This window comes from Platichthys flesus, chromosome 24 (assembly GCF_949316205.1).
Source record: "Platichthys flesus chromosome 24, fPlaFle2.1, whole genome shotgun sequence".
In the NCBI taxonomy this organism is placed as follows: Eukaryota; Metazoa; Chordata; class Actinopteri; order Pleuronectiformes; family Pleuronectidae; genus Platichthys; species Platichthys flesus.
The window spans coordinates 4,935,991-4,954,117 of NC_084968.1; the positions used below are offsets into that span (position 1 = coordinate 4,935,991).

The 18,127-nt window shown below is 44.3% G+C and overlaps 2 protein-coding genes across 2 annotated transcripts in view; one reads left to right on the forward strand and one right to left on the reverse strand.

The window, feature by feature from the left end:
* nlgn2a (neuroligin 2a) overlaps window positions 1-5,329 on the forward strand; it is a 161,265-nt gene extending 155,936 nt beyond the window's left edge. Inside the window, exon 9 of the mRNA XM_062384143.1 lies at window positions 478-5,329. Within this exon, the coding sequence (XP_062240127.1) occupies window positions 478-1,315 (838 nt within the window). The 3' untranslated portion in view covers window positions 1,316-5,329. The remainder of the gene's footprint in view (window positions 1-477) is intronic.
* Window position 5,330: 1 nt separating this feature from the next.
* On the reverse strand, window positions 5,331-11,670 carry LOC133950274 (up-regulator of cell proliferation-like). The gene has a single exon (XM_062384526.1). It carries the CDS (start codon window positions 11,668-11,670, stop codon window positions 6,958-6,960), a length of 4,713 nt encoding a protein of 1,570 aa, XP_062240510.1. The 3' UTR covers window positions 5,331-6,957.
* Window positions 11,671-18,127: the final 6,457 nt, after the last annotated feature.

The window sequence follows — 18,127 nt, forward strand, 5'->3', positions numbered from 1 at the left end:
TATCTACAAAAGCTCACAAATCTCTCAGTAGTTTAAAGGTGACATCTTTGTCTGCGTCTTCTACGCACCTCTTTTATTTTTTCAGTTTTGCAATCGAAAAGTCATCAACTTGTAGCTTTCGGTGAACCCCTTCTGAGAATTTCCTGCTGTTTTATCACACAGGCTCATTCTGAAATTCTTTCTTTTTTATTTGGGGCCTGGGAAACTGGGGAAAATCCTCTGTGGGCACAGCTGAGGGAGGACGGAACGATGACAGCCTCTCACTCTGACATTAGCGTTCTCAAATACAGAGTCCGGAGATCAGTGCATGTCTGAAAGCAGCTTCTGATGGGGGGGCTGATTTCTCTTGTGGAGTTGTGAAAAGTTTAAATCGAACTGTCTTGTTTAAATCTAAACAGTGAAGAAATCCTTCATCCAGAGTGATTAAGATCTTGACTTGAAATCTGTAACTGAGATTCTGCCTCTGTCGTCCACTAGGGATCCCAACCTGCCAGTCCCGCAGGACACCAAGTTCATTCACACCAAGCCCAACCGCTTTGAGGAGGTCATCTGGACCAAGTTCAACTCAAAGGACAAGCAATACCTCCACATAGGCTTAAAACCTCGTGTTAGAGACAACTACAGGGCCAACAAGGTGGCCTTCTGGCTTGAGTTAGTTCCCCACCTCCACAGTCTACATGAGGTGCTCTTCCCCACCACTACCCGCTCACCGGCAGGCCCTCGCCAGGGCAATAACGGACCCTGGTCCAGGACTCCGGGCCCTCGCACCACCACCCGTCACCCCTACCCTACATTCCCCTCTGAAATGGAGCCCGAGGGGTCTGAGCGTCCACACCAGGACCTCTTCCCTGGAGACATGAGGGACTATTCCACTGAGCTTAGCGTGACAGTCGCCGTGGGTGCATCGCTCCTCTTCCTCAACATCCTGGCCTTCGCCGCCCTTTACTACAAGCGCGACAAGCGACACGAGATGCGGCGCCACCGGCTGTCCCCCCAGCGGGGCGGCCCGGCCAACGACCTCGCCCACAGTCAGGAGGAGGAGATCATGTCCCTACAGATGAAGCACTCGGAGCACGACTCGCACCACGACATGGAGCCTCTCCGGCCCCACGACATCCTGCGACCCGCCTGTCCGCCCGACTACACGCTGGCACTACGCCGCGCCCCGGATGACGTGCCACTGATGACGCCCAACACCATCACCATGATCCCCAGCACCATCACCAGCATGCAGCCTCTTCACGCCTTCAACACCTTCCCCTCCACGGGCCACAACAACACCCTGCCCCACCCCCACTCCACAACCAGGGTATAGTAGGGACTGCCCTGACACAGCACCACCCGAGGACCAGGAAGACTGGCTGTGCTACTGATCCAGGAGGGAGGCCTCTACATTAGGGCCTCTCTGCTCTCTTATGCTCTTACTCCTCATGTGCTGTCAAACTTAGCAGCTCCCTCCACTGGCGCCGCGGGGAGAAGCAACTGAACTGCACGGCAGCAGACGACCAGTTGGGGGCGGTTTAGATCTTTTACAGATACTGTTTTCAAAGAAAGTCGGCTGTTTCCAGACTGAAGCCCTCTGACATTTGTCAAAGGGGACATGTGCTTTTACTTTAGTGTCATCTCTTTTTTCTCTCACTGGTGTATTACGTGCATATATCGTTCTCTTTTTCTACATCTGTGTCTTATCCCTGCTTTTGTTCCTCTCATTCAACATGCGATTCTCTCTCTCCCCCCCCCCCTTTGCTCTACTGTACTGAGCTGCAGGAGGGGACATTGAGTGCATACAGTTGGCATAAAGCTATGAAAAGACAGATATCCGATATTTTGTTCTACCAGCATTCTTTGTGCCAAGTATGTACTTCTGTGTTTGCGTTCTCATCGAGGGAGGGGAAAAAAAACTAACCTAAAGAAAATTCTTGACTATTCCCATTTACTGTCAACTAACAGATGCTGTGTGTTCTCATGACAAAGTGCCAAACTGGCCCTCGATTGTGTTTTTATTTTATTTTAATTTTTTTCAATCATTTGTTTAATCGTTGTTTCTTGTGGAACGAATTTTTTCTGAAAATATAGATATAGAGAAATGATATTATATATAGTTATATATAAATGTGTACAAAGGAGAAAGTATATAAAAGGGGTTTTCTCAGCGGGGATCTATGCATGAATTATTTTTAAAGATGACGGCGGGGGATAGGACACTGTATCTGTCAATGCACGTTTCCCAAATCTACTCAAAAACCACACCGGTCCGCTTTGGATATCAGTCTGCTTAACCTCACAGAATGAGAGCATCACAGGAAATCCTGACGCAAGTCCCCAAAAAAAATAAAAGAAAGAAGAAAATCCACCTCCTCAGCTCCCAGCAATCATTTCTTCTTAAAGAAAGAGTCATTCCTGCAGATCTCAGAAGATGTTAGAGTCAAAGCAACAACTGTGAACACATTCTTCCGTTTCCTCCTTTCTTTCATAATCTCATGGAGGGGAATTTCTCTAGACCGGGTGAGCGACGCACCGACAGCCATCCCATCATGCAACTGTAGCTCCTTCCTCTATCCATCTGCTTTTTTCTTTTCTACTCGAGTTAGCAGATATGTTGTTGAAGCCGGCGTGATCGACATTATTTTTGTATTTCAGCGAGCGTGAGAAACACAGAGGAGACCAACAGCCCCCCCTTGCGCTTTTACATGCACCTTCCTTCTCCTGTCTGCGCCCCTGATTCCAACACGTGCATATTCTCTTTAATGTGTGTGTGTGTGTGTGTGTGCGTGTGTGTGGTATCGGAGCTCCTTCACATTGGCATAGGTGCAACCTAATTAGACAGCGAGGAGATAGAAAGGCAGACAGGCTAAAGGATGATCCCCACAGTAAAAAACTTCGACTCCAGAATGAGCTCCTTCCCGCTGCCTCCCCTCTCTCCCTCCATCTCTTCCTCCCTCCCTCCCCTCCCCCCATCAGGACTCCAGCTCTGTACATCACGACTGACGCTCCACGACCACGTGACCGCCCGCAACTACCCCACTGTGACCACGAAACTCCAAGTAACCTGACTTCACTGTTTCAGCGCCGCGCCACACGCCATCGTGTTGGCGCGCGGGGCGAGTTGAGGTTTCGTGAGCTCACCGGTTGTAAATGAGAACTCCTAAGCACACTGAGGGGAACCGGTGAGCCTTCATGGCCGCTGCAGAATGAAAACGGGGCTCAGGTCTCTGACACAGGGTAAAAGCAACACACATGATAACCAATGTTTCTGATTCCTCTCTTTTTTTTGTGGGGGAGGGGGGGTAAGGATTTCAAATAATACTAGAAAATGGGTGATTATTACAATATGTTATCTGAACTGATGTGCTGGTACTTGAGCCCACAGGAAACCAACGATAGCTTCCACCCAGTATGAGATAAGTTAGTCACCAGTGTTGTCTTGTGTTTGTTTGTTTTCTATGATATTACTGCCTAACAGGGTGGTGTGGGAGAGATGTATACAGTGCCCGGCTGCTCTTGTCAAGAGTTTTTTTTAAAGGGAAAAATGTGCACAATGTTCAACACAAGACAACTGCCTCGGCGTGTCACAGACGGGACAGCGGCGCAACGCAAGGTGCACTCCGTGGGGACGAGACATTGGGAGGAGATTGGATACAGACTCTCAGCCTTAAATATATCAGTTAATCAATATCGGAAGAAGGAAAAGAGAGGAGGAAGGAAGCAAGTGAGGAAGTTCAAAGGCATGGTCATCTTTCTACCCGCAAAGTTTGTCACATCGCTACTCAGTCTGATGGAGGATCTGTGGGATCAGATCCACGTGAACCCTTTTGTACTCGCCCCGGGGCATTGTGAAGAAAACCTCGCCACAGCACGGCTACAACAACACGGCTGGAGGTGAAAAACCAGGTGTTCAGTTTGGTCCGTTTCAATTCCTTTGTCTATTTTCTAAGGCAACACTAGAGGGCGCCATTTCGGCAGATTCACCACAGGGCTGCCCAACAGGAAACGGAAAGAAAAAAAGAAACCAAACCGGATAGCAGGACAGAGACACACAACATCTGGTGGAGGATCCAAACTGTACATTTTTAAGTGTAAGAATCAAACAGACAAAATATTTGTAAATATTAAGTTTCTTGTTTTTTTTTCTTTTTTTCTTTTTGGGTGAATGAATGAAATGCTTATTTTGTAACGACAAAAGACAACAGGTGCAGTTTGCAAAAAAAAGAAGAAAAGTTGGTGAGTAGAATTTGCTCACCACCAATCACTGTTCATATAGTCACATTTTCTTTACGCTATCTTGTTCTCCCATTGCCCATCATGACGTGGGCATTCTGTAGCATCATCAGACACTGTAGCAGATTTCCCCCCTCCCCACCCACCACATGACAGAGGCCCTGATGCTGTAGTTAGCATTAGCTGTTTTCCAATTAATATTAATATTAATGAATTTGAAACATGTAACTAAATTATGTGGTTTGCGATCATCGAAGCCTCAACTCATCTTCTCCCCCCCCCCCCCCCTTCATAATTTTGCATCGTTTTGTTTCCCAACGATCCACCCACTCCTGATGAATTCGTGCTGCGTGACTGCTGTGACATCCAGAGGCTAAAATACTGAGGAAAGCCAGCTTTGCCTTTTGCCAGCTCACTAATGTAATGGCCAGTGTCACGGTCAGGACTTTTAAAGAAGCGGTCGGTTAAATGTCAGCTCACTTCACATGTAGCAATGTTTACATGTTGCCACTCAATCACTTGTGGGACAGACATGAGGGCTTTGATACCATTAGATGCCTCATATCCTCATCGAGCGACGCCATCACACCTTCCGCCCAGCGTCTCCCTTCCAAACACTGTGTTGCGATGTGTTTGTGGAGGTTGTGTTGCTCTTACACTGACGCGATGTAGCAGAAAAGAGTCCTGTGTTCCAATTGGTTGAGGGACAGACGATGATGTTTCATAGTGGGTCTGCTTGTATGTATGTGGACACACGCTGGGCCAAAGTAGCTCACTGCGGCCCTGAGGCTCGCCGATCGCCAGAGCTTGTGATGCATGAAAGCACATGGTAAACAACTCACAATGACAAACACAAACACGTAAATCCTCAGCTTGCCAAGTTGCACCTGTTGTCTTGTTTTTAAATTCTTTGTTGAATTCAGAAACCCAAGACTTGAGATGAAGAAAATGTTAAATAATGGAGTTTAAGAAAAAAAGATGATTATTAAAAAAAGTACAGTAAAACTATATAAATAAATGAGGTGATGATATTTCTGTTTACTTTAGAAGTTATTATACACTGTATGCTGTGATTCTGATCTGGGAAACATTAAAGACATTCATAGCCAGACTGCTGATTTTGTTTCTTTATTCAGACAGTTATTGGTTATTGAAAAAAACTCCACATATCCATTACATTTCCTTTATTATAATTATACTATGCTATGTAACAAGTTATCATGAATCTGATTATTAGTACAACAAATATTTTTTTCACATTCATTTTAAAATAGGTATCAAATGCAACAGAATTCACACCAAAACATTATTGTTAAAATTTCTGCAATTGCAACACATAGACTCAAGTTCAAAACATGTTGTCCAGTGCAACACATCAACACAACAAACATCCATTGTTTTGATTATTATTACAAATTATTCAAAGTTGTAAGAATTGTAATTTTCTTTACCCTAGAAGGGGCCCTTTATATAGAAATAGTTTATATTTATATCAGGAGCAGGTCCTCTCTATGGAGGCCACCATGTTTTTTTACTGTAGTCCACACTGGACAAACTAAAAACCTTTTGAGTTTTTACTTCCACAGGTTCTCTTTCCTGTTTGGAGGGGACGGTGATGTGAGGGTGTTCAGCTACAACATTTAACTTCACCACTAGATGTCACTAACTTCTACACACTGAACCCTGACTCGTTTTTTTTATTATTATTATTATTTAACGACATCAGGACCCAGTGTACAGTTTTTTTTTTTTCAGACATGTGAAAGTGTTATTCTCGTGAAGAAAATCTTAAATCTGTCTGGCTGTCACTCCACGGATTTGCGGTTATAGAGAAATTTCTAACTGTATGTCCTTACATCCTCATTGTTTCTCATCGTTTATCATCACTTGTATGAGGGATGTGCTGGATCTCGGTAAGTTATTCTATTCTCCCTCTGTTTTCAACATATCGCAGTCACAGTAATATTAAAGCAAGTCCCAAAAGTCTCATGACAACATTTTACATTAACCAATTAATCGCGATATATTACAAAAAATTGAATTGAAATTTTAGCAGTATAATGAAGAATCACTCTTTAACTGTAACAGATCCATTTACAATCGTTTTTAAATCGCCATTTTGATGTATTGGATGTTCAAAATCGACGGAATATGATTTTATACATCACTACAGAACTAAAAGTCAGTACAGTAACACGGAAGTGTTTCAAATAACATATTAGAGTGAATTAACTAAAACTGAATGGTGTGAATATCAACAGAAGCAGCTTTTCTACTTAAACACACATTCAGCTGATCCTTGAACCAGTCTAGCAACTGGTGTTACATCAAAAAATATCCATAACCAAGCGAGCAACTAGCGTATCCAGTAGCATTAGCATTATAATTAACATTGATACATTGATATGACGCTTTGAAGCACATTGGGAACAATACACACCATTCTCAAAAGCTCTGCCTGTTGGTGTTTTATTACGAGAGACAACAGGCTAACATGCTACACTCAACACAAGCCCCCCCCGTCATTCTCAGTCGAGATACTAACGAAAAGCAGCTGATTCGTGTTGACACATGGGAACTGTTAATGTCCTCGGGCTGTCCTGAGCTGTTACGTACCAAGGAAAATCCATTTGCAGGTATTTCAGGAGGAAATCCCTAGCGGAAGTTGTGTCTCAATGATAGTGCCAACAAAGTGGATTTAATCAGGTTCACTTCTCTAATCAGATAGCATGTTGTCTCTCAGCTGATGTTAAATGACCCTTTGAGACTCTGTTGTGCCTGCAGACGTGTAATCTTTTTCCAGGTTGTAGGAATATCAGCAGGCCTTGCACCATATTCTTCTGCAAACTGCTTATTGAACTTTGCCATTACATATTTCCAGTAGTCTGATGCCTCGTAGCTTCCATCTGGAGGAATGTTCCAGTCTGGGAAAATAACTCTGTAATTTTTGTAAAAGTGATATTCACCTTTAGGAGCATCACAGATGAATCGGATGTCGCTCACCACTAATGACGAGCATATGTCAGTGGCTAGTTTTTCTGTTTTCTCCCACCTGTATCCATTCAGACCATTTGGCCTATGCAGTGGAGCCGTATGCACAGTATGGTTACCACCTCCAGACACACAGGCCACTCCACAGAAAGGACACTGTTTACCACATCCAATCACTTGTGTGAAAAGCTCATTCTGGGGCTTGACATCAAGATGTTTAAGTATCATCTGGATGTCTCTTATTTTAAACTCTTGCTTCAGAGCTTTTTCCATTTTATCCACAAACTCTGTGAACCAGTGAGCAAACTGCTCTTGGTTTGCTTTGTTCAGGATCATGAAAGCCCCAAGCGCATCTTGGGAAATGACCAGTGTATCACCAAGTTCCTGACAGAAGTTGTTAATGAATGTTTTCAAGTCAGCACTTGTTTTCTTTGTGGCCTTGTGGATTGCATCCTTTATGCTGCTGATACTTGAGTCAAGATGCTGATCCACTAGCTCAAACATCTTAGAATCTTTTGATAAGTGTTTCACGGTTTGGTCGAGTATCCACTCCTTCACATAAACCTCATATGAGCGAATGTACCTTACGTACTCACTAAAGCTGTGCTTTGAGAGCAAATCCAGTAAAATGTCATTCTGGGAGTAGACTCTTGCAATGAACTGTGATTGTTTCCTCATTTCATGAATGATATCAGGACCCAGTTTACTGTAGACAAAGTTTTCAACTGCAGGCTTCAAACATTGTTTGGTGAATTCTTCTGCCTTCTTCTGGCTCTGGTCTCTTTGATGGAACACATCTTTAAAACTATCACAAAACTGTTTTTTGTTTTTGTTCAGACATAAGTGAGGGTCATTCTCCTTTAAGAAATCTTCGTGCATTTTCTGAAAGTGTCTGGCTGCAATGCCACAGATGTGCTGTTTTAGAGAAACTTCAAACTCAATGTTTACGTTTACATCCCGATTCTTTTGCAGCCTCTCATCAATTATGCGAAGGATCTCCTGGATGTAAGCATCAGAGTAGTTTTTAGTTTCTTTTGCATCTGCTTCAGGTGCATCTGTTTTCACTTTTTCTTGCACATACTGATTGCATTCATCTATGATGTTGTCAGCTATCTTTTGTACCCTGATTGTGGGATCTTGAATGGGTATCACATTGCTCACTATCTTTTTAGCCCCTTCCAACCATCCTTTGGCTTTATATTTGAAAGGTGTTTTGCCGCAATCTTGCAGGTTTCTTTGACTCAGCAATGCACATGCATGACTCCCTTTGTCTTTGAGATTTATTCTTAAGTAGTGGGCGACACTGGTGAAGACATTTGTTGGCTTTTGTTTGGGAAAAGACAGTTTCTTTACTGTTTCTTTCCACATAACATCAAATTCTTGGTTCAGTTCTTCATCTCCCATCTGCATGTTTTTCTTTCGACATTCATCGATCAGTGCACACACTGCTTCTTCAATTTCTTTTGTGTGATTTTCCTTGATTTTTTGAACTTCTGTCTGTCCCTGTTTGATTTCAGCCGCTGCTGTGAGTTGACTATACACAGAGTTCTGTATGTCTAGTCGAAGACTCCTTGCACTGTTTGCAAAGTCCTTTTTGTATCTTTCTACGAGATGGACATGGCCGTCTTTTTGCTCGAAATAGTTTTTCAGTTTTTCAAGAAGCTCTTCCTCCAATTCCGTCAGCTTTGTGAAAACTTCAATTTTCAAAGTCAAGATGAGTTCTTTCATGTCAACTATTTCAGATTTGGAAGCAGGTGTTCCTAAATTTGAGATAATTGTTTCAGCATTTGTTATCCACTTGTATATGGATTCTTTGAAGTCCCATTCCCAATTGTTGAATTCTGTGCATAGCCTCATGTATGCTTCAGCCACTAGACTGTTTCTGAAGCTGAAGATGAAGTTTTCATGCTTCACTGCTCTCCACAGGCTTGACATCCACTCTTTAAACTTCAAGATGTCATTAGCAGAGGACTCACAGTTTCCTAGTATCTGTGTGATGTTTTTCTTGAACTGATATACAGCTTCGCTGTACCCTGCATTGACTGGTGCCATTGGTGGGTTTCCATTCCAGAGTCCAGGAATGTACCAGTTCCCGGTTTCTGGATTGTAGTCCATGACATCAGTGAAGCAGGTGTTCTTTTCTTTCTTCTCCATTTTGGCTGCTGCCTGTGTCATCTCGTTTAACTGATCCAAGAGCAGTTTCCTCTCTCTTAGGGTGTTCTCATTGGCTGAAACATCTGACACATTCTGGTGAACAAACTGACATTTAGGCTTTTTGCCCACCTCTTTCATCCTGAGAAACGCATGCACAACTATCTGTAGGATGTCCTTCATTTGTGTGGAATTCTCCATTGCAATATTGACAATGGTGATGTCACTCAGCCCCACAACAAGTGTTGCAAGCTCATTGTCATGCTCATGGCTATCTTCCAGTTGTGCAAGCTCTGCTGACTTTAAGCCCTCAGTGTCAATGATGACCATGAAGTCACAGTCAAGGTCTTTTTTGACATCTTCATCGATTCTGATGAGCAACATAAAAGCACCTCGAGTGCATCGGCCAGTGCTGACTGCAAACTGCACTCCAAACATGGTGTTAAGAAGAGTGGACTTTCCTGTGCTCTGAACTCCAAGAACCGTGACAACCAGTATCTTGTTCTTTGGAGACACCAGTTCATTGAGCTGGGAGAGAACATCACTCACCCATGTGAGAGGTATGTTGGATGCATCTCCATCTACAAGCTCCAGGGGAAATCCATCAAGCAACAATCCTGCACAGATTTTGGGCAGATGCTGTAGTTGATTACGTAACAGATCTTGTTCTGGAAGGGAAACTGAAGCTTCATAAATCTGACCCATTTCACGGAAGAAGTGTTCAGTTCCCAGAGGGCTGTTGGAAAGCTCTTTATCAATGTCCTTGATGGCCTCTTTGTTGTCTGCATCTTTGCATTTTTCTTTGTACTGCTTCCTGAGGCCAGACAGTTTTTCTCGAGACAGGTTATCAAGGTTAATTCGCATCCATTTAAGGAAATAACGTCTCTCTATGCCTGGGCTTGATATTGCACTGATGAAGCACGTCATGGCATCTGACATGTTTTCAGAGCTCTGTTTCTTCCGAAGTTTTCCTTTTTTTTTCTGAAGCCCTGCTTTGTACATTTCTATGTCTTCAGATCCAAGATTTTTCAGTCGAAATTCTTCCTTCTCTAAAATTGTCAACTCCTTCCATATTTCGCCCTGCAAGGGAAGCTGAGCGGCTTTGTAGTCAGGGATGTTTTGAATTTTATATGTAATGGCATCTGCATTTTCCTTGGCAGTCTGACACTTTGGACAGTCTTCATCAACCAAGATTCCCAATTCATGGGCAATGTCAGCCATCTTCTCAATGCACATCTTCTCCTTTGTGTTCTCAATTACATCGTTGACTTTTTTCCGCAAACCTTTGACAAATTCAGCATAATTTTTGTGCTTGGTCTTTATAATGATGTTGTCTTTACTCAAGCCCAGCTTTGTTGCTACTGTTTTGAGTGCATCCATACTGAAGCATTTGCTTTGTTGGTTACCCACCAAAAACATCTGTGCCTTGTGGTGGAGGTTGGTTAGCAGCTTGCACTCAGGGTCCAAATTGTCAAAGAACACAAACACTGCTGCAGATGTCTGACACAAGCAAGAAAACTGAGTTTCAAATGAAGCAATGTCCCCACGAAGGTTAGCTACAGCTAATGGCTCACTGAAAATATCAATGTTATTTTTGCCGGAAGGAAGGTACCATGATATTTCAGTCAGTCCATTGGATATTCTTCTTGGGGAGTCACCACACTCCATATCATGGTGCACAAAAAAGTCATGGTACTCTTCAGAATTGCTCAAAAGCTTATTGAGAATCTCTGACTTGGACATGGAACTTTCCCCCAGTCTCACAAAAGATATCATTGGAATTTCAGAGAGAACAATTCTTTCTTCAGTAAAACCCTTCGATTGCAAAAGTGACTGAGGTCTGTAGGTTTTAACAATGTCTCTCATGGCCCAAAGCATGAGTTTGCACTGATCTGTGTCACAATCTGGAAGCAGGACAGGCACAGAAAACTGACACATGGACATTTTGAGGGCCATTTCCTGTTGCACAAACCCATCAGAACACAGGAAGAGAGCAGTGATTACGTCAAGGGGGTTTACCTTGTCACCTGAGTCTGTAATGTCGCACAGATTACTGAAGTAAAATTCAGTTGCTTCTGTTGCTCCGTCTTTGGATGATTCACATTCTGATTGTAAATTTCTCGCCGTCACATTAACCATCATGAGTTTCTTTAAGAAATACCATGGAAGATCTGAGTGGCACTTGGCAGGTTCATCAGTGATGGCCTTCAGGTCAATCTGAAGTATTTCGCTCAGTGTCAGCTTCTTTGTGTAGAGCTGCTTCAAGCCCAGATCCTCCAACAAGGTCTGCAGTTGTGTGTCTGTGGGCATGAAAACTATGATTATTAATCAGGCATACATCTGCCAAGATTAAAGGTCAATCTCTGCATGTTAAAGAATGGTAAATGGTTTTGTATTCATGTAGTGATTAAAAATGGTTCTACTGATGACAGTTAATGTCAATTCGGTTCAACAAGTATCCAGAATAAGACGGGACGGGAGGCTGAGATATCAGAACAAAATACAATTTATTTAATAGATGCAAATGGTTTAAAACAGACTGCTCAAACAGTAAAGTGACATGTGCAAAGGTTGGAAAAGCTGGCCTGGACTTGATATAAATGACAGCTTAAAAAAGAGAGAAATTAGAGGCTCCAGACCCAATTGTACAATGCTAAAATATCATGTATTAAAAACCAAACATAACACACTTTAAGAAAATCACTGCAAACGATATACAACAAAATGACAAAAGAGGGCCTCTACTTTATGGAGCCAATAATTCACCACCATTCAAGTCACTACCACTGAATTGCACAGTCCCAGTCAACCATATATATTGCACCTTGCCATAGAACAAATCAAAATAACACAAAGAAACAAATGATCAAACCAAATAATCTAAATGAAATCTAAAGTGGGAAAAAACAGTGACCGTAACTATTTTGCTGGAGGCAGCCCTATAAAACACACATGTTATAGTTAGGTCACACAATTAAAAAGCACATTTATAATATTTAAAAACATTTACAAACATTAAAAAAAACACATCCTTATCTCATACCTTTAAGTCATTAAAATAAAACAGGGACAGCGTGCATCCACGGTGACGCCGACACCGTCGCACACACTCGCACACAGACACAGCTTCACGCTGGGCTCTAAGGACAAACTTCAGTTACAATTTGCGGACACTTTCTCTGTGATCTCCGTTAATATTATATAACTTCCAGCAACTTACCGCGACAAACAATTGCGACCGCACGTGCTGCGCTCACGCTAAACGTATGCACACACCCACAGGACCGGCAGTGGGGAGAGAGAGAGAGAGAGGACGAGGGAGAGTGCTAAGGTGTCCCTAAATAAACTCCTCTGCCTCCCCGCAGCCTATAGGAGTTGCCGTCCTGTCAGGTTAATTAACACATCCAGAGCGGGGAAAATGACAGTGCTAAAAGTATAAAACTGACCCGCTACAATGGCCCCAATTTTGAAAGGTCACCGACCCGGTGACAAATTACAACCAGGGTCTAAACACTGTCTCAACCACGTGATGATTTGCAGCATGGTTCACCTGCACGGTTCTAACTGAGATGTCGACGGTTTCATTTACTGACCTTGGAAGGTTAAAAGGGTTAGTGTGATGCCCAGCTGCGTTCCTTTTGGGCCTACTTTGTGATAAATTTGGCTGCCCTGTTGCTACTATATTAACATTGCTTGGGCCACTTTCTTGGCTGTGATCTGAAGTGGATAGTGGGGTGCCAGAGCTATGTAATTCTGTGCCCATGGTTTGACCATTTAGCTCAAGGGGAGTGAGGGAGGGGGCCTGAACTCTGCACCAGTCGGGTTCCGTGGTGATTAAGACCCCATCTGAGTCACTGTCTTCGTCGTCTTCATTAAAATCCGGTGAATCATCGACCAGGCCTGGATCAGGTACTGGTTGGTTTTGGGTCATGGGCCTATGGATGATGGCAGTCGGTAAAACCCTAAGTTCTGCCCTGTTAAGGTTCTTTTCTGGGCCAACACCATCTCTAGGGCATATCTTATATACCCTTCCTTCTTTATCCATGTTTTTCACCACCACATACACAGCTGGATCCCAAGCATCCTGAATTTTGTGGCGTCCTATGGGGTGACTTTTCCTGTAGACCAGGGTTCCAGGAGCGATAAGCGAAGTTGCGTTTGGCTGATAGAGTCTGTTCCTTTGTTCTGCTGCCTGCTGGAGTCGTTCCTTTACATGAAGATAGACTGAACTCAGAACTGCCTGTGGATTTCCAATAGGAAATCCACAGGCAGTTGTGCCTTCTGGCCAAACATTAGCTCATATGGTGAATAACCAGTTGATTGATGATCTGTGGTATTATAAGCATAGAGAACCTGAGGTAGATATTTTGGCCATTTTTTCTTCTTTTCCTGGGGGAGGGTGCGCAATAAGTCATGCAATGTTCGATTAAAGCGTTCACACTGTCCGTTGCCCTCGGGATGGTAGGGTGTGGTTCTACTTTTCTCAATTCCATACAGTTGACACAGTCTTTTCAAAAGGTCTCCTTCAAAACACTTCCCCTGATCACTGTGAATTCATTTGGGCACGCCATAAATGTAAAACCACTTTTCAGTCAACACACGTGCTACTGTACTGGCCCGTTGGTCTGTTGTTGGGAATGCTTGGGAAAACTTTGAAAAGACATCCGCGACAACCAGCACATTCTCTCTTCCATTACTGGCCTTATCCAATACAGTGAAATCGATGGCAATGACTTCCAATGGTTTAGAGGCTAACAGGCTCCCCCTGAATGTACGAACTTTTGGTTGTACAACTTTTGCCAGTGTGCATCGGTTACACTCCCGACAGTATCTGTCAATGTCACTTCCAATAAAAGGCCAAAAACACCTCTGCCTCACCAGACTGTTGGTGCGCTCTATTCCTTGGTGGCCCTGGTCATCGTGAAGACTTTTAAGGACCTCTCCCTGAAGGCATTGAGGCAGCAGGAGTTGGAACACCACTTGTCCTTCCCTTGGTAGCTGTATTTGACGGTATAGGACACCATCCTTTGACTTTATTTTGGACCACTGCTGCACCAGCTTCTTTACGCCCCTACCAGCATTGGCCATTTCTTGTTTAGTTGGAGGTGTGCCCCTCTTCCAATATTGTAGGAAAGTACCAATTACTGGATCTGTGGCCTGGAGAGCAATTAGGTCAGCTTTGGGCCGTGATGGGAAAGCAGCTATTGCTTGGCAGGTTGCAGCCATGGCGTGGGCACTCTCGAGTAAGACTTTTGCTGGTTCATGGACTTCCGGCGGCACCTTCAAGCCGGGGAATAAAAGTGATGTGCTCTGACAGTGCAACTGGCGTGACAAAGCATCTGCATTGCGATTGGTTGGTCCTGGGCGGTACTTGATCTCGAAATCAAAAACTGCCAACTCTGACGCCCACCTTTGCTCCACCGCCCCCAGTTTTGCTGACTGCAGGTAGCTGAGGGGGTTGTTATCAGTGAACACTATAAATTACTGTCCGAGCAGATACTCTCGATATTTTTGGGTCACCGCACATTTAAGGGCCAGGAATTCTAGCTTTCTAGAGCTGTAGTTGGACATGTTTCTTTCCGTGGGCCTAAGGCTTCTGCTTGCAAAAGCAATTGGTCGCCGTTTTCCCTCCTGGTCCTGGGATAACACAGCACCAAGTCCAGCATGGCTAGCATCGATTTCAAGGACAAAGGGTTTGGTGAAGTCAGCATATCCCAGGACTGGCACTGTCACAAGCAGTCTCTTGAGTGTTTGGAAAGCATTTTCACACTCCTGACCCCAACGGTCACCTATAACGGCTTTCCCGAGGGTTCTGCATTTCTTCTTGGTGCCATCCATTTCAGCCACCAACCGGTGGAGGGGAGCAGCAAACCTTGCAAAACCCTCCACAAAGCGGCGATAATAGGATGCGAATCCCAAGAATGATTGAAGCTCTGTACAAGTAGTGGGTTGTGCCCATTCAGCCACTGCACTAATCTTCGAAGGGTCAGTGGCAACGCCAGATGCTGAGATGACATGACCCAGGTATTTAACCTCAGATTGGAAAAAGTGACATTTACTTAGCTTCAATTTAAGATGGTGCTCTTTGAGACGAGTTAGTACCAACTCGAGACGTTGGAGATGCTGGTCAAAAGTTTGTGAAAAAATTACAATATCATCCAGATATAAAAGCAAGGACTGACAACTTTGGTCTCCAAAGATCCTCTCCATCAACCTTTGAAACGTACTAGGGGCATTACATAACCCAAACGGCATCCGATTAAACTCAAAGAGTCCGAAAGGGGTGCAGAAAGCAGTTTTTGCTTTGTCCTTTTCTGCCATGGGTACTTGTGTGTACCCACTTGCAAGATCCAATGTGGAAAACCACTGAGCGCCTGTGAGGGCATCCAAAGATTCGTCGATTCGGGGAAGCGGATAAGCATCCTTCCTTGTTTTGGCATTGAGCAACCTATAGTCCACACACATACGAATTTCTCCAGTTTTCTTAAAAACGACCACGATCGGTGAGGAGTATGGGCTGCAGCTTGCACGTACAACCCCTCTGTCCAACAACTCCTGAATGTGAGTTTTGACTTGCTCATACTGTGATGGCGGGAGCCTGCGATAACGTTGCCTAACTGGGGCGTCATCCGCTATAGGAATTTCATGCTCTACCAGCGTGGTACATCCCAGGTCTCCCTCCCCTTGACTAAAAACTGTGATATGCTTCTGCAAAAGCTCTGTGCTCATAGGAAAGGTTAGGCCATGACAGCTTATGTAGCTCAATGGACGGGAGGCTCACTGCAGTCACCTCCTGAATAACTGCTAGCGTGTTCTGGTTGTCCATTTCCCGGATAAGGATAGAGCTCTTTGATTTTGGCAGGTCAACTACATGCAGCTCACCCAGCTGTGTATGAGGTGGCAGCCACACATCTTCAGTTCCCACATTGACTACAGGAATGTCCACCTGGCCCCGGTGGACAAAAAGAAAGGCTGCAGATACAAGGGCACCTGCTGGGAGAGGATTTCCTTTTGCTAGGGGTTCCAGTAGCACTGATGGGAGGGTGGTGTTCAAAGTGCAGGGACAGGAAGTGCGTATCCATTTTAAGGAACCAGCAGGAACGCGAACAGCTCGACCATGGACTTTGGCTATACCCAAGCACCCCTGTGTGTTTAAAGCCTCAATGCGATGACACATAGAAAGAGTTTCTTTCCACTCCTTACTAGCAGCTTGTAGGACCGGTGACTCAAAAAGACGAGATCCATACTGTTCAAAAAGCAGATGGTAACAGTGTCGAATGATGTTCATTCCTAAGAGGCCAGGTACTACCGGTTGCTGGCATGTGAGCTCATCTAGGGGGTCCCTTACAACTAGCACGCCCATTTGTGAGAGGGTTTTACCCAAAACAGTGACATCGAGCTCCATATATCCTAGATAAGGGATTTTTAGTCCATTGGCTGCCCTTAGACGTAACCAGTGACATTTCTTTAGAAGGCCGACACCCTGTGACCTGAAGTGTTTCTCAAAGAAGCTTTCTCTAATCGTGGTAACCATTGACCCGGTATCCAAAAGGCAGGGCACCACCACACCCCCCATGTTGATTTGCACAACTGGGCAATCTCTTATAAGTCGAGAGTGATCATCCATTTGATGTTCAGGTGAGCTCACGAAACCCTTTTCCGATGCTTGGCTCTCTGCACCAGAGGGGTCTAGTTTCCCGATGACTGATAATCAGAACCCCCTCCCCCTACCTGTCTCTGCACCCCCACTTCCATAGCAGATCCTTCACGTGTCATAGTAGCAGTTAGGTTTACCCTACAGAACCTGGCTATGTGGCCTGGTCTATTACAACGGTGGCAAATTAGTTTGCCATCTGTTGGAAATCGTGATGATTTAGCTTGGGTCAGGGCTACAGGGCTCTGAGTAGGCTGAGGGGGCTGGGCAGTGACATCCTTCATAATAGTATCTAATTGAGCTTGTTGTTTGCGAAGGCACTCTTTTATCTCTGCCATTTCATCGTTAGAGCTAGCAGTGACTGCATTTGTGCTACCCTCAGAACTATCCACTGCCTGGGAGTGTGTGTCACAAGAATAGACCCGAGGTCTAATTTTACCTCCCTGTCTACCCGTTTCTGCCCACCTAATAGCAATAGCCCGAAGGTCTACGAAAGGAATACTTGGTTGTTGGACCACATGCTGCTTCAACTCTCTACGCAACATATCATCAAGCACATGTTCAACAAACTGATCACGCAACAGGACATCAGAGTTAGGGATACCACCAGGAGTTTTACATATAGCTAAATCCATTAAGGACTTAAGGGCATGCGAGTAATCACGCAAAAATTCACCTTCTCGCTGAGTACGTTGGAAAAACTGTAACTGGGCCGCAACATAGGACTGAGCGCAACTATAGTTTTCTCTTAAAATCCTAAAGATTTTTTCAGAAGTATTTCTGTCGGCAGGAGAGTGAAAATGTATCTCTGCCTTGGCACCTCCATCTAAATGGTCTGTGATAAACAGCAACTGTTCAAGTACTGGCATATGCCTAACCTCCAGACATCTACGTACCTCCTCAATCCACTGTTCAAGTGTTAACAGATCAACTGACATTTTACCAGTGAACTTGGGGCATTTACGCTCTCTAGGTACATAAACATAACGGAGGTTGGCTGCATCAGAGGCTAGGCTGCCTTCTGGAACCACATTAGGGGAGGAAGTGGATGACCCTGGAAGTGATTCAGCTAATTGTGATTGATTCTGCAACTGCTCTCTCAATTGTTCATTG